At 39.7% G+C, this 22349-nt stretch overlaps 1 protein-coding gene across 2 annotated transcripts in view; it reads right to left on the minus strand.

Annotated features, from left to right (window-relative positions):
- MEAF6 (MYST/Esa1-associated factor 6) overlaps nt 1-22349 on the minus strand; it is a 42754-nt gene that overhangs the window by 17257 nt on the left and 3148 nt on the right. For both annotated transcript variants that reach the window (XM_006867544.1, XM_006867543.1), the window contains exons 3-4: nt 10768-10855; nt 10552-10597 (exon numbers count right to left, since the gene is read on the minus strand). In XM_006867544.1, coding sequence (XP_006867606.1) covers nt 10552-10597; nt 10768-10855 — 134 coding nt within the window. The remainder of the gene's footprint in view (nt 1-10551; nt 10598-10767; nt 10856-22349) is intronic.

Consider the following 22349-nt stretch of genomic DNA (forward strand, 5'->3'; position numbering starts at 1 on the left):
GGAAGGATCAGCAGTTGGAACACATGACCTTGGTAATAGAAATGAGCTGGAGATCGAACAGCAGAATTTTGCAAAACCAATAACTTGTTCATTGCAAATACCTTTTTAAACAACATAAAAGATGACGATATACATGGACCTCACCACATGAAATACACAGAAATCAAATAGACTACATTTGTGGAAAGAGATGGTACAAAAGCTCCACATCATCAGCCAAAACAAGACCAGGGGCACATACAAATTCAGGCTGAAGCTGAAGAAAAGTACAAGTCCATGAGAGTCAGATATGACCTTGAACATATCCCACTTGAATTTAGAGATCATCTGAAAAGCAGATTTGATGCATTAGAAACTAAAGACCAAAGCCCAGAAGAGTTCTGGTATGACATCAAGAACATCCTATAGGAAGAAAACAAAAGCTCATTGAGAAGACAAGAAAGAAGGAAAAGATCAAAATGGGTATCAGAAGAGACTTTGAAACTTGCTCTCCAGGGTAGAGACGCTAAAGCAAATGGAAGAAATGAAGAGGTAAACGAGCTGAATAGAAAAATTCAATGGTCAGCTCGAGAAGACCAAGTCAAATATTATAACAAAATGTGCAAAGACATGGAGTTAGAAAACCAAATGGCAAGAACACACTCATCATTTCTCAAACTGAGGGAACTGAAGAAAAAATTCAAGCCTCGACTTGCGGTATTGAAGGACGGATTCTATGGACAAAATATTGAATGATGTAGACAGACAGCATCAAAAGAAGATGGAAGAAATACACAGAGTCACTGTACCAAAAGGAAGTGGTCGATATTCAACCATTTCAAGAGGTAGCACATAATCAAGAGCCAATGGTCCTGAAGGAAAAAGTCTAAGGTGCATTGAAATTATTGGGAAAGAACAAGGCACAGGAAATAGATGGAATACAAATCAAAATCTTTCAAGACAACTGATGAAACACTGGAGGCACTCACTCACCTATACCAAGAAATTTGGAAGACAACTACCTGGCCAATTGACTGGAAGAGATACAGATTTGTGCCCATTCCAAAGAGAGGTGACCCAATAGAATAAGGAAATCATCTGACAGTATCATTGATAATCCATGCAAGTAAAGTTTTACTAAAAATACAGAAATGGGTACAACTATACATTGACAGAGAACTGTCAGAGGTTCAAGTCGAATTCAGAAGCGGATACAGAATAAGGGATTTCACTGCTAACATCAGATGGCTCTTGACTGAAAGTAGAGAACAGCAGAAAGATGTTTACCTGTGCTTTCTTGACTACGCAAAGATTTTTGATGGTGTGGATGACAAACTATGTACAACACTGTGAAGAATGAGAATTCTGGAACACTTAATTATGCTCATGAGGTACCTGTACACAGATCAAGAGGCAATTGTTTGTACAGAACAAGAAACACTGAATGGTTTAAAATTAGGAAAGGTGTGTGCCAGGGTTGTATTCTTTCACCATACTTATTCAATCTGTATACTAAGGAAAAATCAGAGAAGATGGATTATATGAAGAAAAACATGACATCAGGAAAGGAGAAGACTCACTAACAACCTGCAATAAGCAGATGACACAACCTTGCTTGCTGAAAAGTTAAGAGGACGTAAAATACTGATGAAAATCAAAGACCACAGCCTTCAGTAAAGGCTGCATCTCAATGTAAAGAAAACAAAAATCTTTACAACTGGACCAATAAACAACATCCATAAATCAATGGAGAAAAGAATGAAGTTGTCAAAGACTTCACTGTGCTCAAATAAACCACCAACACGCATGGAAGCAGCAGTCAAAATATATTGCATTAGGCAAATCTGCTGCACAAGACCTAATTAAAATATTGAAAAGCAAAGACGTCAGTTTGAGGACTAAAGTGTGCCTGACCAAAGTCATGGTGTTTTCAGTAACCTAATATGCATGCAAAAGTTGGACAGTGAATAAGGATGACTGTAGGAGAATTGCTGCATTTGAGTTATGGTATTGGAGGAGAATATTGAAAGTACCATATACTGCCAAAAGAACAAACAGATCTGTGTTGAAAGAAGTACAGCCAGAGTGCTCATTAGAAGCCTAGATGGCCAGACTTCATCTCTCATGGGACGTATTATAGGAGGGACCAAGCAGTCACTGGAGAAGGATATCATGTTTGGTAAAGCGGAAGGTTGGAGAAAAAGAGGAAGACCCCCAATGAGATGGATTTGTACAGTGGCAGAAGCAATTGGCTCAGGTGTAACAATGATTGTGAGGTTGGCCCAGGACAAGGCAGTGTTTCATTCTGTTGTACACAGTGTCACTATAGGTCAGTACTGACTGGATAGCAAGCACTTAACAACAACAACCTGTGGCCCTAGAGAAATAATAATATGCTGGGCACCAAGAAAAATCCTAAAAGACTTACCTGGACATTAAGGACCAAGACAGAGGAGAATGGCTAGTTCAGGGAAAGCTTCTCTGAGGGAGTGAAATTTAAACAGGACTTTGAAAAATGAGAAACTCAACACAAGAAACCAGCAAAGACATAGAGATGAGGAAACACAAAGTATAATTGAGACAAAAGGAGTCAAATAATCTCTCTTAAACAGAGCTCTCAGGAAATGGAAAGAGAGGTGAAGAGAAGTCCAAAATGTCAGACTAAAGGATTTTATCTAGGGGGACAGCATGCAGTGATAGTTCAGGGAATAAATTCATTGCTTAACTCTTCTAAGCCTGTTTCCTCATCTCTAAGATAGGAATTCCTTCTCTCCTGAGTCAAACATTCACAAAGATCTCAGATGGACCAAGTATTGTCAGACACTGGGACTACAGCAATCATCTGTCCTTCCATGGCAATTTCATTCTGTCTTTATTCTCAATGAGGAGCTTTAATGAGTGTTTGCTCAGTGCCTAAAATTTAGTAAGTGTTAAAATCTCAACATGCTTGCAATTTAAAAGCATGCACATCCAATTCTACACTAACAGTAAAGACTGTGTAGTACAAGTTATTAGCAGGACACAACTAGGAGAAGCCACTGAGAACTTCTGATCAGAGAAATATCAGCAAACAATCAGTACGTGTGGTGCTGTAGGATAAGCACTGGACCTCAAGGTCGGTTTGAACCACAAGGTCGGTGGTTCAACCTCACTAGCCGCTCCTCAGAAACCCTATGAGTCGGAATCAACTCGACAGCAGTTAACAACAACAATAACAACTGTGCAAGCCTTATGCGTTAGGATTATTGGGCTAGAAGTGGTTTCTATGAGCAGCAGAAGACAGGAATAAACACTATGAGCATTTACGTGAGGCTGCAAAGTGAGAACGATTTTCTCCCCTGGCTCACAGAAGCCGGAGAAAAGTGACAGCAGAAGGAGCAGGCTCCATTTCAAAGTGCAGCAGCAAATCAATCCATCAATCTTATACTATTGCCACCAGGGGAGATGCTGATATTTGGTTCTCCAACATAGAGTTAAGTAACTCATTTGTAGAGCAAAGAATGGCAGATGTTGACTAAGCTTAACAAATCTACAAATGAGACACTCGATTTATGAAAAGGAAGGAATGGATATTAAATAGCTCATGCAGTAACTTATGACTAGCATTAAAATGTCGAAAGGAGAAAAGGGAGACCTGAGAACAATGCTTGATGCTGTCATGCCACTTACTCACTAGAAGGATATAATGTTGAAGAGATATTTGGCTTGAAGAAAGCTTTAAAGAAGTCCAGTAAAACAAGTAATTTTAAAGGAAAGCAGTTAAAATCTGCCTGTTTTTTCTCTTACTTTATGCTTTTAACAAAAATATATACTACTTCATACATTTGCATAAAATTCCTCCTTGGGGAAACCCTGCTAATTCACTGTATGATTCTCATTTGGATACACATAAAGTTAAAGAAAGCTACAAACAACTAATTCTTGAAGAAAATCTTCAGAATGATTTGAAAGAATAAAATGACAAAAGTACAAAACTCCTAACTCCTTGAAATCTAAAAGTATAAAAATCAGAATTCTAAAGAAAAAAATGTTTGCTTTAGTTCATCAAAGATTACAGGCATCATAAACACAGAGCTCACTTCACAGGATTTGTTCCATAGAAACGCTAAATCATTAGAAGGAGTCTATGCTATGAAACGGAGAGTCTACGATGTGAAAAGGAATAGTAGACTATTCCTCTCATGAAATTAAAGCTGGGTTTGAATCAGGGCTCTGAACTGCTGCTTCCGCTACAAAGCAAAACTATGATGAACTGGAATTTTCGAAATGTGAGCGCCTACAGTAATAACTGATCATTTAAAATTTATGAATCGATGCCCTACTACAAACAATCTCCCTCTTAGAAAGCAAAGGCAGCAGGCACATTGCACAGCAACCAACTCTCTTGCCTGGCAGACTCAGAAACATTGGTGCCCTGCTCAAAGACAGCACCCAACCCACCACTTGGCTTTGAAGTGTGCTGCTCTCCATGGTCCTGGCAAGAATCCTTTCTCCCACATCAGGCCTCTTCCAAGCCTCCCATTCCAGGGCTTCCACCTACAATTTCTCCTGCTCTAATTATTGTTCCAGAAACCTATTTCCAGCTCTAGAAACATATTTTGCAAATTCCAGTTCATCCAGGTTTTCCTTCAGCCATGAATGAACTGTTATGAATCAACTGGGTCTTCCAGGGAACCTCAGGTATTGAACATGTGGTATATAGTCCAAGAACCTGACAGAAGTAAGCATAAGTCTTTTCTGGAAGAAAGCAGCTTCACCCTGGCCCTCAAATTATTACTATGTTGTTGTTGTTGTTGTTAAGTGCCGTGGAGTTGGTTCCGACCCATAGTGACCCTGTACAGGGTTTGAGGGTGTAAATTCTTATGGGAGTAGAAAGCCTCATCTTTCTCCCGTGGAGCGGCTGGTAGTTTCGAACCGCTGACCTTAAGGTTCGCAGCCCGATTCGTAACCACTACAATACCAGAGCTCCTTCAAATTATTATTATAAACACTTTTAAATACAATGAACAGTACACAGTCAAAGATAACCAAGCACATAGGTTTCATGAGTAACAACCAATAGAAACAACAGACAACAGAAACTGGCCCTTAAAGTACTTCAGAGATTGACATTAAACACAGATGATACAACTATGTTGTTAACTGTTGCTACGTGCCGTCGAGTAATAGTAGGGTTTCTGAAGAGCAGCTAGTGGGTTTGAACCACCAACCTTAGAGTTAGCAGTCCAGTGCTTATCCTACAGCATCACACGAGGACCTCAATAGTAATATAATATAATTCAACAAAACAGATTAACACAGCATGCTCAAACATAACAACAATTGTGAGACTAGAGCAGGACCAGACAGTGTTTCATTCTGTTGTGCACAGGGTTGCTATGAATCAGAACCAAGACACGACAGTACCTAACAACAACAGAGAACTGTATTTCACAAGGTTTAAAGAAATAAAAGGCAAGTTCATAAGTAACTGCAGAGAAAACTAATTTTTTTAACTACATAATTTTTATTTAATTAAATAGAATTTCTAGAAATTGAAACAATTTCCTTTTCTTTAAATCAAGAGAAGGTTTATGGAAAATCAGCCACAGTTGGAAAGATTAGTGAACAGCAGACACAGAAAAACATATTCAAAATGCAGCATACAAAGAATAAAATAAGATATAGATGAGATGAAGACAGAAGAAATAAAGGTTACAATGAGAAGTGTTCACATGCATTTAACCAGAGTATCAGAAGGAGAGGAGAGAGAGCAAATGGCATATCCAAAGATGTGGGACATTTCCCAAAACTGATGAAAAGTACCAAACCACAGTTTTAAGAAGTCCAACCAAACCCCAGGCAAATAAATAAAGAGAAATTCATACTGAGATGCATCATGAACTACAGATAATCAACACAAAAGTTAAATCTTAAAAACTAGCACTTCCCTTGTAAGTGGCAACAGAGAGAGAAGGAAAACACATTAAAGGGGCTCTGACCACCTGAATTCATGGACTCCAGTATGTAAAAAGGATTCAAGAAGCTTTCCAAGACTTACGGAGTCCTACTGTGATGCGATAGGATAAGCACTGGACTGCAAATCTCAAGTTCAGCAGTTCAATCCTACCAACCAATTTCAGAAACCCTATATAGGGTTGCTATGAGTTGGAACTAACTCTATGGCACTTAACAACAACTAAGATTTACATAATGCAAATATATAAACTAATGGACAGGTTATTAATTTGAGTGACGGAAGAGACATAGTACAATAGAGGGGCGATCAGCACAATGTTACTAAAGAAAAAGAAGACACAGAACAGTGCACAGGAGTCAGATAATAAAGGTAAATACTATTAACACTTCAACATTTTTTTTAATGAGAAAAGCAAAGCAAAAGGAAACAGAAGAGGGAAGTATGCTTATTATAATATTAAGATTCATTCTGAAAATGCTTGCTATAAATTCCTATTTACTTGCTAGAGAGGAACCACAAATTTGGCTTTAAGCCTTTTAGCACCTATATAGAGTCATATACAAGATTTTTAGTCACCACTAACCAGGTGTCCAGAGAAAACAACTATCCCTAAAGAAGAGGATAGGTAGCAATGATAACAAATAACATTTGCAACATCTTCTGACAGTAAACACCATGCCACATTTTACAGACCAAAGTATAGTTCAGCAAAATCAACTTAAGAAGCAGACCAAGAAAGAGCATCCCAGAGATGAGGAGGCTCAATCCAGGAAGACCGTTTTAGAGCCTACATGTGCTCAAAGAAATTTAATAGATAAACTTTTTGATCTTTTTCCCAAAAAGTACCTGTCTTTTTGTTAAGTACCATCAAGTCGGTTCTGACTCACAGCAAACCTATATAGGGTTTCTGAGGAGCAGCTGGTGGGTTTGAACTGCCAACCTTGCAGTTCAAAGTTCGTTGCTGATCCTAGAGATCCACACCAGTAGTCCCTAGGCACAGTTACTGTATGTGGGTAGTTTGGTACAGAGCCATATGCTGAACTATCAGCTGAAATCAGAGCAGGATTACAAGGCCCTCTCAAAAACTGAGGAGTCGGAAACCATCAAGGCAAGAAATCAAGTTCCTTTAGGACAAACCCCCCTCCAAGACTGAAATTCAAAGGGAACACATGAGCAGGCATGTTAAGCTTGCTGGTGACCACACTGGTCTGTGGAGGAGTAGAAAAAGCAGCAACAATGAAACGGGCTGAGTTCAACCACATTCCGTACACTCCCATTGACCTGGAAATGAGAGAGAGAAGAGGAAGGGCTGGTTGTTCTAAAGTGTGGTGAGACCTGGGGACATGTGACAAGGTCACAAAGACACAGCCACAGAGGGCTAGAGCTGAGAGTAAAGCATCCAGCTGATACGAAGTGAGGGGAGATGCACAAGAACACTCAAACTTGTAGAAAGTATTCATTTGACCTAGCCTCGATGGCTTGATAATCAGAACTCAACTAGAGAAAGATTACAAAAAAGAACAAAAAAATTTTTGATATGGGAAACAAGGGGAAATTGCTACAATTTGATGAACTTGACCTATACTCATGGAGGTTGTTGCTGTTGTTAAGTGCCATCGAGTTGGTACCTACTCATAGCGACCTTATTCACACCAGAATGAAACAACTGCCAGATCCTGGACCAACCTCTACTGCTGTCACACTTGAGTCCATCAATGCTGCCACTTGGCCAATCCATCTCGTTGGGGGGTCTCCCTCTTTTTCTCTGACCCTCCACCTTACCAAACATGATATCCTTCTCCAGCAAGTGGTCTCTCCTGACAATATGTCCAAAGTATGAGAGACGAAGTTTGGCCATCTCGGCCTCTAAGGAGCACTCTGGCTGCACTTCATCCAAAACAGATCTTTTGGCAGCCCATGGCACTTTTAGTGTTCTCCTCCAACACCGTAACTCAAAAGCATCAATTCTTCTACAGTCTTCCTTATTCACTGTCCAGCTTTCTCATGCATGCGAGGTTACTGAAAATACCATGGCTTGGGTCAGGCGCCCCTTAGTCCTCAAGCTGACATCTTTGCTCTTTAACACTTTAAAAAGGTCTTGTGCAGCAGATTTGCCTAATACAATATGTCATTTGATTTCTTGACTGTTGCTTCCATGAGTGTTGATAGTTGATCCACAAAGAATGAAGTCCTTGACAACTTCAATCTCTAAATACCAACAGAGAGGGAAGGAATCTTCACATGAAGTATCAATGCTATCCCCTCTGTACACAGGGTAGATAGGGATGGCAACTTAGATATTGGCTACCTAAAATGAGGGGGCGATGGAGGCATGAAAAGGCTGGCTTACGAGATTTCAAGAGGGAGTTTATTTTAAAAGTTTGTGGGGGAAGAAAGAATCCCCACTGAATAGTTTTCATCTTGTCTAGATGGGTCTGGTTAAAAGAGATGAGGATGGGAGTCTTATGATTCAATAGTGAGTAATAGTTACCACGACTAATTGCGACTGTAACAACTGTAAAGGTAGAAGTTTTGTGACAAAAATGGGGGAGTAGTTAATTTTACAGTCCAGAAACAGAGGACCCTAGGACCATCAAGGGAGAAGAGCACAAGTGGAATGCGGGACCTTATCCAGAGAAGTAGTGACACCAGAGATGGAGGCAAAGATAGGGACATGGAGAAAGGGAGCAGTTAAGGACTGTAGATTCACTGGACGAGAGGAGGATTAATTGCTGGTGGCCAGGAGGTCGACTTGCAGAATGCGCCCTTTGGTGGTGTAAATTATTATATGTGCCTGAGTGTTTTAAAAGAAAGACCTAAAGTGAATAGAGAAAAATACTGTCAACTGATGGTACATGGAGGGGACTGTAAAAATCATTGTCATGAAACCAGGTGTATGATTTGTTGAATGTAACACTGATGATCTGCCCTGTAAATTTTCATTCAAGTCAAAATAAAAACTTAAAAACAAAAAAACTGAGGAGTCTCAAGGAAACCTGCTTAAACAGAAGGTCTGTCCATCTCAACTGAAAAGCTTGGGGTCTCGGATGCCCCTCAGCCAGTTTCATTACTCATCAAAGATGATGAATGATGTAGGTCTATATGCTACGAAGTAAGAATGCAACTGAAAAGAAAGAATATCCAGCTGAGAGTTACAGTGAAAGAAAAATAAAAAAGACCTGGTATAACTGATGAGGAATCAAAAAAACCCACAAGGGGCTGCGTGCTGACGACCGCGGGGACAGGCTTGTACAGTATGCCCTGTGGTTGGTTGATGATCCATGGAGGGGATTGTAACCATGGCTAATGAAATGATATATGATAGGATGAATGTAAAACTAATGTTCTCCCATGTAAACTATCACATAATTCACAATAAAACATTTTTTTAAAAAACCCACAAAGATCTGAACAAGAGAGAACAGAAGTATCATAACAGAGAAATTGGGCAGATACCTTTTGAAATAGAACCTTTCAGTTTTAAACAAAATGTTTTAATCTAAGTATCTCTGTAGAAATTTCTAGAAGAAAATGCATGACTAACACTCAAGAAAGACAGAGTTAGGGAAAGAGCTAACAATTTAGATATCTGCTACATGGAGATAACAATTGAAGTCAATGAATAGTTTTAATTCCTAAACGACCAAAATCCTTTTCCTCAAAGCACTACTCAAATACCAGTTAAAACCCAGCCAGAAGCACCACGGAAAAAAAGGCCTAGTGACCTGCTTCCATAAAATTACAGTCAAGAAAACCCTATGTTGTTGTTGGTAAGTGCTGTCGAGTTGTTCCAACTTATAACAATCCTGTATAGAGTTTCCAAGAAGCAGCTAGTGGGTCTGAACTGTGGACCTTGCAGTTAGTAGTCCAGTGCTGATAGTACAGCCCTATACCAGGAAAACCCTATAGAGCAGTTCTATTCTACAACACACAGTCACTATAGATTGGAATCAACTACAAGTTGCAATCAACTCAACAGCAGTGGGTTTATCAGGGGTGAAGACATAGCTTAGTAACAACTAAAGTCAACCTTCCATGTGATGTAAGAGGTAGGAGGAAGACAGTAGTTCCTTCCACAAAAGCAGCCATGATTAGAGATTCCCAAAGGGGCTCTTAATTTTACAAAGAAGAGAGATGCAGCCCTCAGATACAGAGTCAGAGAGGAACTAAATACAGGGACTGTAGTGGTGGTCGTGGTGGTGGGGCAGTGTGTGTGGAGTCAGTTACAACTCACAGAGACCCTGTATAGGCTGTCCAAGGCTATAAATCATTATGGGAGCAGAAAGCCTCATCTTTTTCCCATGGAGCAAATGGTAGATTCGAAGTGCAGACCTTGCAGTTAGCAGTTCTGTTCATAACCCATTACACAGTACCAGAGTTCCTTACAGGAACTGTTGCTGCTGCTGTTAAGTGTCGTCAAGTTGGTTCCATCTCATAGCAACCCTGTATAGGGTGGGTTTCCATGGAGCGGCTGTTGAGTTTGAACCACTGACATGCAGTTCACAGCAACCTTGACGTCGAGTCCTTATCCTAACAGTGCCCCACCAGGACTCCATAGGGACTGCAGTAGCTTAAAAATAAAATGGCAGAAAAAGTTAAAAAGATAAACTTACTCTTTTCAATGAGCTGGTCCTGAACTCCTGCCAATGCACTTACTGCCTAAAAGAAAAAGCCACCAATTACTAGAAAAGCCACCAGTTACTAGTGTTCCGGTGACCACTCGAAGCAAGGTAGGAAGGGGAAGAGGAAACTCACAGAAATGAAACTGAGGTCTTCCTCAGCACTGGGCCACAAAAAAGATCCCCCCCCCCACATCCCACCTCACTTACAGCTGCTGAAGTAACTGAGGATTTACTGAAGAGTCGCTCAGCTTCCTTAAACTTCCGGTTCCTTCGATCGTTTTTGCTATTGGAGTTTCTAAAATACACAGAAGAAACTCATCATAAGCATCAAGTTATGACTATGGTTCAAGCTGCGAATGCCCTAGGACAGGGGAAAGGAGCTCTTTTTATCTACCATGATCCAGAAAAGAATGCTACCATAATTAAGGGCCGTGCACAAGGGAGAATTATCTTCATGCAGAGTTGCTGCTTTGGAAAAATAAAACATTCCATTCATCTGTTTTCAAAATCAAGAACAGAAAATATTAAATGTTTAATAAATAATCACACAAAAAACATACATTATTTAACAGAAGGAAAAGGGGGAGAAACAATAAAGGAGGAGAGAACTAAAGAAAAGAGAAAAGAAACAGGATTAAAAAAGATAAATTTTAAGAGAAAACAAACTGAGAAAGAAACACAAAACATTTCAAACAAAGAAACAGGTAAGAGATTTACAGAAAGGAATACACAGACACAGTATGGAAAGTCTGCCAAACAGAGAGAGGTCTAACAGACACACAGATAGCTAGAGGAAAGGGGGAAAGACAGACAGCATGCTCCTAAAACTGTAGGGGTGGAAGAAGTCAGAAAAACAGATCAAGAGGGAGGAGACAAGGAAAAGACAAACACACAAGGAAGGGGAGTGAGACAGAGTGAGACAGCAGCAAACAAATCTAAACCTACAACAGGACAAAGAAACAAATCCTAAGTATAACTGAGAATAAACATACTGATATGGATGAATGAAACAAGTATGATGGGGGCCTGCTGTTGGACTTGTGTTCATAAGGCAAAAAAGACAATCACATAAGGGGGAAAGTATTAAGAGCAAAAATAAGAGGGAGGAAACATAAGAACTAGCAAGATTCAGAAATGCTCATCGAGGTAATGCTTCACGAACATCCTACCTCACACGCGGACTTCAAAGTTGTAGCTAATCATTGTTCCCCACAGCTCAAGCCTGTATTCTTAACGTTTTAATGGTCTCATTCTGAATGGTATAAAACAGATTACTAGACCCAAATCAGGCTTTATTTACTCTAGGAATTAACATTTAGGAATTAAATTAGAGGAACCTACTTATTGTGGTGCTGTGGGTTAATGAGCCAGACTGCAAAGTCGTTTGAACTGCAAGGTTGGTGGTTCAAGCTCACCAGTCACTCCTCGGAAACCCTATACAGGGTCGCTATGGGTAGGAACCGACTCAACGGCACTTAACAACAAGAACCTACTGCTAAAGGAACTCTAGTAGCGTAGTGGTTACGAATCGGGCTACTTTCTAATCTCACGGTCAGCAGTTCGAAACTACCAGCTGTTCCGGGGGAGAAAGATGAGGCCTTCTGCTCCCGTAAAGATTTACAGCCTCAGAAATCCTGTACAGGGTCGCTATGGGTCGTATCTGACTGCACAACACATAACAACCACGACCTAGTGCCATCGAGTTATTCTGGCTCAGTGACCCACACAGGGTTTCTAAGACAGTAAATCTTTGCAGGAGCAGGCCAGTGCTACTAGGGATCCCTAAATAGAGAAGCAGAGGCTAAATCAGACATTGCATTTCTACTATAATTTTTGTCCTCAATGGTCCCCAAACATGACAAAATCTAAATGACAATCAGCATTATGGTCCCCAGAAGGAGACCTAGTGGCTCAACAGGTAAAAGCTTGGCTGCAAACCAAAAAGTCAGTTTGCAAAGACCTGGTAATCTACTCCAATAAAGATTACAGTCTCCTGAACTCACCTCCGTGGCTCAAATTTCAGCCAAGCAATGGATTGGTATACAGGAGGACAACACTAGTAAGGTATGTTGTTGTTACATGCCACTGAGTCAGTTACAACCTTGTATAGGGTTTCCAAGGAGTGGCTGGTGAGTTGCAGTTTAAACTAACTTTGCAGTCCAGCACATTAACCCACAACGCCAACCACGTATTGTTGTTAGGTGCCATTGAGTCAGTACCAACTGATAGTAACCCTATCTATGCACAACAGAACAAAACACTGCCCGGTCCTGGGCCAACCTCACAATTGTTGCCACGCTTGAGTCCATCGATGCTGCCACTTGGCCAATCCATCTCTCTGGGGGTCTTCCTCTTTTTCTCTGACCCTCCACCTTACCAAACATGATATCCTTCTCCAGCGAGTGGTCCCTCCTGACAATATGCCCAAAGTATGAGAGACAGTTTGGCCATTTTGGCTTCCAAGGAGCACTCTGGTTGCACTTCTTCCAACCACGTATGCTCACCATAAAATGATCAACCATTCAAGATCAAAAGGGCAACACCTACCCAAGGACCAAGTTGAGAAGGGTTGGAAGAGGAGGAAGAATGGAAACAGGAAAAACAGAGAGGAAGTAGAATAAGTGATGTTACATTAAAGGGACTGCAATCATTGAGATGAAACAAAGAGTATGATTTGTTGAATGTGAAACTGATGATCTGCTCGGTGAACCTTCACCCAACTCACAATAATAAGTCAGTTAAAAAAAAGAAAAAGAACAAAAGAATGCAGTCATGCACCTAGGAGTAGGAATGGCGAGAAAGGGGAGACTGACTGGTGAACGGCTGGCCAGATGTGGCTCTTACCATCTTGTGAGCAGTTTTGGCAATGGAGGGAGGCCTGGCAGAGCAGATCCACTCAGGCACAGTGAAGGTGCAATTTCATCTCCTTCCCCATGACCCCCTGGTAACCAGAGGTGTAGTCAGCCTCCACCCTCATCCACCACCAGGTGCAGACGCTGCTTCCCACAAGTTGGGAGCCACGCTGAGTGTGAGTTGGGAGCTGGCTGTACCGCTTTGGTACTTGGATTCAGGCGGGCTCCGCTCTAGACTTACAAAGCCCAAGGAGCAATCAGAACAGCATTTAATCAGTCATCCTACTACCAGCTTCCCTGTGGTCCTAACAGACACTGAAACCAGCTCCACCAAGGACCACCAAGAAACGTGTTCCAAATTAAGTGCCAACAGGAACTCCATCATCTAGGGGGGCCAAGAACTCTGCTGTCACATTCCTTCCACAACCACCTTGTGAGGTTCTTGAATTGCAGGAGTGCCCCAGAAATTTCTCCCCTCCAGGTCCAATAACTACACTATTTTTACAAATATAACCCCATGATGCCCCAGAGACAATGCCTCGAAGCAACCAGAGAGAATGGCTCAAACAAATGGCCAAGATGCAGAGTCAGAAGACAATTCTAAGGAAGAAAAGGTAATAGAACTAACTGAAAAAGAATTCAAACGAATGTTGGTTAGATGCCTTCAAGGGGTATATAGAAAGAGCAAGGAAAGCAAGGAGAACACAATAAAAACTTTACAAGAATTCATGAAAACACTATAAGAACAAGTAGACAAAATAAATGCAAATTTCAAAACGCTACAAAACCTGCCATTAGAAATCCAGAAGATTGATACTAAGATCTCAGAAATGACAATATATTGAAGGGGCAAAGGAGTAGATGCAAAGCAACAGAAGCCCTAATTGGTGAGCTTAAATTGAAATCTCTCAATACTGGTATGCTAGAAGAACAATCAGAAAAAAAAGAATAAAAAATCTGAAGACAGCCTAAGAGTTATGTGGGACACCATGAAGAGGAACAACTTATGGGTGATCAGCATTCCAGAACAGGAAGAGACAAGCACAGAGAAAACTGTTGAAGAGTTAAGGGAAGAAAATTTCCCTAAAGTGAGAAATAACTCTTATGGGCGTGGTCCATCTTCAGGAATTCATGAGATTGTAGGCCTGGCAACCAGATTGTTGATTTACATACAGGGAGGGATATGTAACCTGGCTGTTCTGGGACTAGGAAATTTAAATAATACAACCATCAAGACAACTTGGCTTCTCTGGGGGAAGGGAAAATGGATGTGTCATAGAATTGTATATGGGGAACTGGAACTGGAAGAGGGGCTTTTTGGAGACAAGTATAAAAACTGTTTGTGGCTGGTCCTGTGGAGCGCCTGCCTGTGTCTACTGGGTTGGGCACCCGATTTTGCAAAATCGAATAAAGAAAACCTCACTCTCACTAAAATGAGTACAGATTGGATAACTTGTGCGTTTGTCAGTATAGACAACGTTTCTCACACTAATATTATAATAAAAGATGAGAAAATAAGCAAACAAGAAGGTGAACAAACCCCAAACAGGATAAATCCCAACAGAAAATCACCAAGACATATCATAATCAAACTTTCCAAAAGCAAAAATAAGACTTCTGAGAGCAGCTTGGGGAAACAAAAAGTTACCTACAAAGGAAAACTAATAAATACAAAGCTTGGATTTTCAGCAGAAACCATTCAGGCAGGATGACATACACAAAACTCTGAAAGAAAAAAAACGCCAACCAAGAATCATATACTCAACAAAGCTGTCCCTCAAATACTATGGTAAAATTACAACATTTCCTGTTAACAAGAAATCTGTAATGACCAAACCTACTTCAAAAAAATGCGAGAGGGTGTTCTCTGGACTGAGAACCAACAACCGCAGACAACAACCTGAGATTACCATACATGACCGCACCACCCAGAACTCAATCCAGGTATATTTAAAGTAAAGCCAATCTACAAGACTGAAACTAGGGAACCAGAGATATCAATAAATAATAAAGTCAATTATAAAGCAAAAAGACGGAATAGATACAGAACTTCCAAATGGCAAAGAAGTCAAGTAGATTTCAAGACAAAACAAGACTGTTTTGAGCAGGGAGAAAAATTAATAAATTATAGGGTAATCTCAAAGAAAAATAATACACCTGCACATCAAAAATTTTTCTAAAAGAGGAAAATAAAAAAAATTAGTAAACATTAACCAACAAAAATGAAAAACAAAAACCCACAAACAAAGTGAACTCAGCATAGAAAATTATATGGAACAAGAACCCAGCAGCATCACAGAAAAATGATATCAAGTCACACCTACTGATAATTATACTGAAAGTAAATGAATTACATGTACTAGTCAAGAAACATAAACAGCAGAACGGATAAGAAAATAGGATCTTTCAATATGCTGTCTATAAGAGAAACATCAAAAAGATGGAGACAGTCTAAATGCGCATCAACAGACCAGTTAAACAATCTTTGATACACATATATAAGGGAATACAAAAAAACACTTAATAATGATGAATATGGGAAATTCACATGTTGAACATGTGAATAAAATTCACATGCTGAGTAAAATTCATCAATAACAATAGGACAGATATAGTATGAGACCAATAAGATTTTCTTGATAAAAGAAACAATCTATGATGGTTGGAAGTAGGAGGGAAAATTATTCATGGGCTAGAGGGTTGTTGTTGTTAAGTGCCGTGGCGTCAAGGGTAGACATATGTTAACACAGGTGACAAGGCAGACAATATATAATATGTTCCTGTTGTTATGTGCCATGGAGTCGGTTCCGATTCATAGGGACCCTGTACAGGGTTTCCAAGGCTGTAAATCTTTACTGGAGTAGAAAGCCTCATCTTTCTCCCACAGAACAGCTGGTAGTTTCAAACTGCTGACAGTGATATTAGCAGCCTGATTTGTAACCACTATGCTACCAGAGAAGTGAGCAGAGGAAAGATGAAGGTAGCGGGAGACACAGGGAAGAATGGAGTGGTTAAAGTGAACAGAGGTAAATGCTGTTAACTGTTGGTACATGGAGGGGATTGCAACCATGTAATGAAGCAAAGTATATAATTTGGTGAATGTAAAACTGATGATCTGCTCTGTAAACCTTCATTCAATTCACAATAAAGTTAAAAAATATAAAATAAAAAGATTGCAGCCTAAAAAACCGTACAGGGCAGATCTATTGTTACATAGGGTCGCTGTGAGTCAAAAATCAACTCACTGGCACCTAACATCATGAGAGGCTGTGCAGTATAATTTAGATGAAATAAAAAACTAGTCATTAGGACACTTGGGTTGTTACTGTTGTTAGGTGCCACTGAGTTGATTTTGGCTTGTAGCTTGGGTGCTATTCAGAAATTCACAAGAACCTAACTCCATCTCCTATCATTCAACCTGTTTCCTTTTCTGAAACAGGTTACATTAGGAAACATATTAGTCATTACAATTTTGTACTGTGTGCTGGAATTTTATTAAGTAATGCATATACATTGTCTCATACTTACAACAATCTAGCAATGTAGACCATTATTTCCATTTTACAGACAAGGAAGAAGGCTTAGCAAGGTTCAACAACTAGCCCCAAACTCACAGGTAGTTAAAACACAAAGCAGCTTGCCTCCAAAGTTTGTGCAATTAACATCACACTTCGGGCTGCAAACCGCAAGGTCAGCAGTTCGAAACTACCACCTGTTCCGCGGGAGAAAGACGAGGCTTTCTACTCCTGTCAAGATTTACAGCCTTGGAAACCCTGTACAGGGTCGCTATGAGTCGGAACCGACTCCACGGCATATAAAAATAACAGGTCTTCCTTGGAGTCCTGATGTGGCGATGCAAAGTCATCTGAACTGCAAGGTCAGTGGTTCAAGCTCACCAGCTTCTCCTTGGGAACCCCATACAGGGTTCGCTATGGGTCGGAATTGACTTGAAGGCACTTAACAACAACAGTTCTCCCCTGGAGGGACAGTGGGTTAAGTGGGCTGCTAACCAGAAGTTTGGTAGTTCAAACTCACCAGTAGCTCCAAGGGAGAAAGAGGTGGCAGTCTGTTTTCATAGGTTTACAGCCTCAGAAACTCCATGGAGCAGTTCTACCTTCCCAAAGGGTCTCTATAAGTCTGAATTGCAACAGTTAAAGTGAATAGAAATAGATGCCCTTAACTGTTGGTACATGGAGGGGATTGCAGCCATGTAATGAAACAAAGTATATGATTTGTTGCATGCAAAACTGATGGTCTGCTCTGTAAACCTTCACTCAATTCATGACTCAATGGCAGTGGGATTTTGTTGTTGTTGTTTAGGTCCTCCCAATTCTAAAATTCTATGATTTCTCTAAAAAAATGCTGATATCTACTGAAGCAGAATATGACCTCAATTTTAAAATCATAATTATCAGACAAGTAGGTTAGTGAGTTTTGGTATTTGATGATGAAAAGATCCAGACTCCAGCATTAGTGGTTGGATATGAAACAAATATTAATTTTGTGTGAGGGTTAGAGAATCACTTCATGTTTGGACAAAAAATAACCAAATTGAGGTTTCTGTTGGTGTTGTTAGGTGTCATCAAGTCAGTACTAACTCATAATGATGCTACATAAAACAACGAAACACCACCTGGTCCTTGTCAAACCTCACAATCGTTGCCACATTTGAACCCATTGCTGTTGCCACTGGTGCCAATCCATTTTGTCAAGGGTCTTCCTCTTTTTCTCCGACCCTCCACTTTACCAAACATGTTATCATCCCAAAGGACTGGTCCCTCCTGATAATATGTCCAAAGTATGAGCAACAAAGTCTGGTCATCCTGGTTTCCAAGAAGCATTCTGGTTGTACTTCTTCCAACACAGCTTGGTTTATTCTTTTGGCAGTCCACAGTCTTTTCAATACTCCCCTCCAACACCATAACTCATATGCATCAATTCTTCTACAGTCTTCCTTATTCACTATCCAACATTCCCATGCATATTCGGTCATTGAAAATACCATGGCTTAGGTCAAGTGCACCTTAGTCCTCAAACCGACATCTTTGCTTTTCAACACTTCAAAGAGGTCTTGCGCAGCAGATCTGCCTAACGCAATACGTCATTTGATTTCTTGACTGCTGCTTCCATGAGCATTGATGGTTGGTTGATCAGAGCAAAATGAAGTTTTTTCTCCATTTATCTTGATGTTATTTATTGGTCAAGTGGTGAGGATTTTTGTTTTCTTTACATTGAAATGCAATCCATACCAAAGACTATGATCTTCATCAGTAAGTTTTTTAAGTCCTCTTGGTTTTAGGAAAGCAAGACTGTATCATCTGCATATTGCAGGTTGTTAATGAGTCTTCCTCCAATCCTGATGCCATGTTCTTCTTCATATAATTCAGCTTCTCAGATCTTTGCTCAGCATACAGGTTGAATAAGTACGGTGAAAGAATACAACCCTATCACACACCTTTCCTAATTTTAAACCATTTGGTATTCTCTTGTTCTGTTTGAACAACTGCCTCTTAGCCTATGTACAGGTTCCTCATGAGCACAACTACATGTTCCAGAATACTCATTCATCACAATGTTATCCAAAGCTTGTCACGATCCACACAATCAAAAGTCTTTGCATAATCAACAAAGTACAGGTAAATATCTTTCCAGTGTTCTCTGCTTTCAGCCAAGATCCATCTGACGTCAGAAACAATATCCCTTCATTTCACAGCCTCTTCTGAATCTGGCTTGAACCTCTGGAAGTTCTCTGCCAATACATGGTTGCATCTGTTTTTCAATTATCTCACGTAAATTTTACTTGCACGCGATATAATGATATTTTGTCCAACGGTTTCCGCATTCTGTTGGGTCACCTCTTTTTGGAATGGACTCATACATGGATCTCTTCCAATCAGTTGGCCAAGTACTTGTCTTCCAAATTTTTTGGCACAGATGAATGAGTGCCTCCAGTACCCCATCACTTTGTTGAAAGATTTCAATTTGTATTCCATCAATTCCTAGTGCTTTGTTCTATGCCAATGCCTTCAACACATCTTGGACTTCTTCCTTCAGTACCACTGGCTCTTGATCTTATGTTACCTCTTGAAATGGTTGAACATTCACCATTTCTTTTTGGTCCAGTGACTCTCTGTATTCCTTCCATCTTCTTTTGATGCTTTCTGCATCATTCAATATTTATTCATAGAATCTTTCAATATGTCAAGTCGAAGCTTGAATTTTTTATTTTTGTTTTCAGTTACCTCAGCTTGACAAATGCCAAGCATATTCTTCCCTTTTGGTTTTAATTGACCTTTTCTTCTCGAACTGCCTTTTGAAATTTTCTATTCAGCTCTTTTACCTCCTCATTTCTTCCATTTGCTTTAGCATCGCCATGATAGAAAGCAAGTTTCAGAGTCTCTTCTGACATCCATTTTGGTCTTTTCCTTCTTGCTTGTCTTCTTAAGGAACTTTTGCATCTTCCTATATGATGTTCTTGATGTCATCCCACAACTTTTCTTGTCTGCAGTCTTTAGTGTCTAATGTATCAAATCTGTTCTTCAGATGATATCTAAATTCAGGTGGGATATGTTCTAAGTTGTAGTTTGGCTCCTGTGTACTTGTTTTAATTTTCTTCAGTTTCAGTCTGAACTTTCATATGAGCAATTGATGGTCTATTTCACAACATGCCCTTGGCCTTGTTTTGGATGATGATACACACTTTTTGTACCATATCTTTTCACAGATGTAGTCTATTTGATTTCTGTGTATTCCATCTGGTGAAGTCCATGTGTCTAGTCGTCTTTTATGTTGTTTATAAAAGGTATTTGCAATGAAGAAGTCTTTCGTCTTGTAGAATTCTATCATGTGATCTCCAGCATCAATTCTATCACCAAGGCTATATTTTCCAACTACTGATCATTTCTGTTTCCAACCTTTGCATTCCTATTGCCAGCAATTATCAATACATCTTGATTGCACATTTGATCAATTTCAGACTGAAGTTGGTAGAACTCTTCAATTTCATCATCATTGGCTTTAGTGGTTTGCATAAATTTGAATAATAAAGGAAGACCAGTACTAACTGGTCTTCCTTATAGACTTATGGATATCATCCTATCACAGACAGCGTTTTACTTCAGGACAGATCTTGATACGTTCTTTTTGATGATGAATACGAAGCCATTCTCTTCAATTTATCATTCCCAACATTGTAAGCCATTCAAAATGCCCAATACCAGTTTATTTTATCTCATTAATACCTAGGATATCTATGTTTATATGTTCCTTTCATTTTTGACAATTTCCAATTTTCTAGATTCATACTTCATACATTCCATGTTCTGATTATCAATGAATGTCCAAAACTGTTTCTCTTCATTTTGAGTTATGACCCATCAGCAAATGAAGGTCACAAAGGCTTTACTCCATTCACCTATTCATGGTCAACTCTACTTTGAAGAGGCAGCTCTTCCCCAGTTGTATTTTGAGTGCCTTCCTACCTGAGGGACTCATCTTCTGGCACTACATATGACAATATTTTGGTGCTCCTCATCATGCTTCAATATTCAATATTTTGGTGCTACCTGACAGAGTTTCACTGCTATTCATAAGGTTTTCAGTGACTAAATACTCGGAAGTAACTCATCTCTCCTTCTTCCTAGTCTGTCTTAAGTCTAGAAGCTCGTCTGAAACCTGTCCACCATAGGTGACCCCGCTGGTACTTAAAATACCTACGGCATAAGCTTCCAGAATCAAAGCAACACGCAAGCCACCACAGTACAACAAACTGAGGCTACTAGGGAATGAAAGAAAAGACGATGACTTGTGCTTTATTGACTATGCAAGGGGTCGTCAGCTGTGTGGATCATGACCAGCTATGAGTAACATCGGAAAGAATGGGTATTGCAGAACTTGTTCGTGCTCATGAGGAACCTATACACAGACCAAAAAGCGGTTGTTCGAACAGAACAAGGGGGGATACTGCATGGCTTAAATTAGAAAAGGTATGCGGTAGGGGTGCATTCTTTCACCATACTTACTCTATATGTATGCTGAGCAAATAAACAGAGAAGCTGGATTATATGAAGAGGTTGGCATCAGGATTAGAGAAAGACTCATTAACAACCTGCAATATACAGAGGATACAATCTCGCTTGCTGGAAGCAAAGAGAACTTAAAATGCTTATTGATATGAGGTGACTGAAAATACCATAACTTGGTTCAGGGTAGCTTAGTTCTCAAAGTGATTTCTATGCTTTCTAACAGTTAAAGAGATCTTTTGCAGAAAGATATGTCATATGATTTCCTGACTGCTGCTTCCAAGGACGCTAATTTTGAATCCAAGCAAAATGAAATTACTAATTTCAAAAATTTCCATCATATTGCTTATTGGTCCAGTTGTGAGGATTTTTGTTTTATTTTGAGGTTTAGTTCATATTAAAAGCTTTTTGATCTTCATCAGTTAATACTTCAAATCCTCTTCACTTTGAGAAAGCGAAGTTGTGTCACCTGCATATCACACGCTGTTCATGAGTCTTCCATGTACTTCTTCATATTGTCCAGCTTCACGGATTATTTGCACAGCATACAGACTGAATAAGTATAGTGAAAGGATAGAATCCTTATGTACATCTTTCCTGATTTTACTGTTCGATTCTAAGCCTATAGGTCTATGTACAAGTTCCACATGAGCACAAGTATTCTGGGATTCCCATTCTTTTCAATACCATCCATAATTTGTTATGATACACACAGTTGAATGCCTTTGCAAAGTCAATAAAGCACAGGTAAACTTTTTTTGGGGGGTACTGTTTGCTTGTAGCCACAATCCATCTGACATCAGCAATGATTTCCCTCATTATAAGTTCTCTTCTGAATCCAGCTTGAATTTCTGGCAGCGTACTGTCAATGTACTACTGCAACCATTTAAAAATTATCTTTAGCAAAAAAAAAAAA

Source organism: Chrysochloris asiatica, unplaced genomic scaffold, assembly GCF_000296735.1.
Source record: "Chrysochloris asiatica unplaced genomic scaffold, ChrAsi1.0 scaffold00106, whole genome shotgun sequence".
NCBI classification, from domain to species: Eukaryota; Metazoa; Chordata; class Mammalia; order Afrosoricida; family Chrysochloridae; genus Chrysochloris; species Chrysochloris asiatica.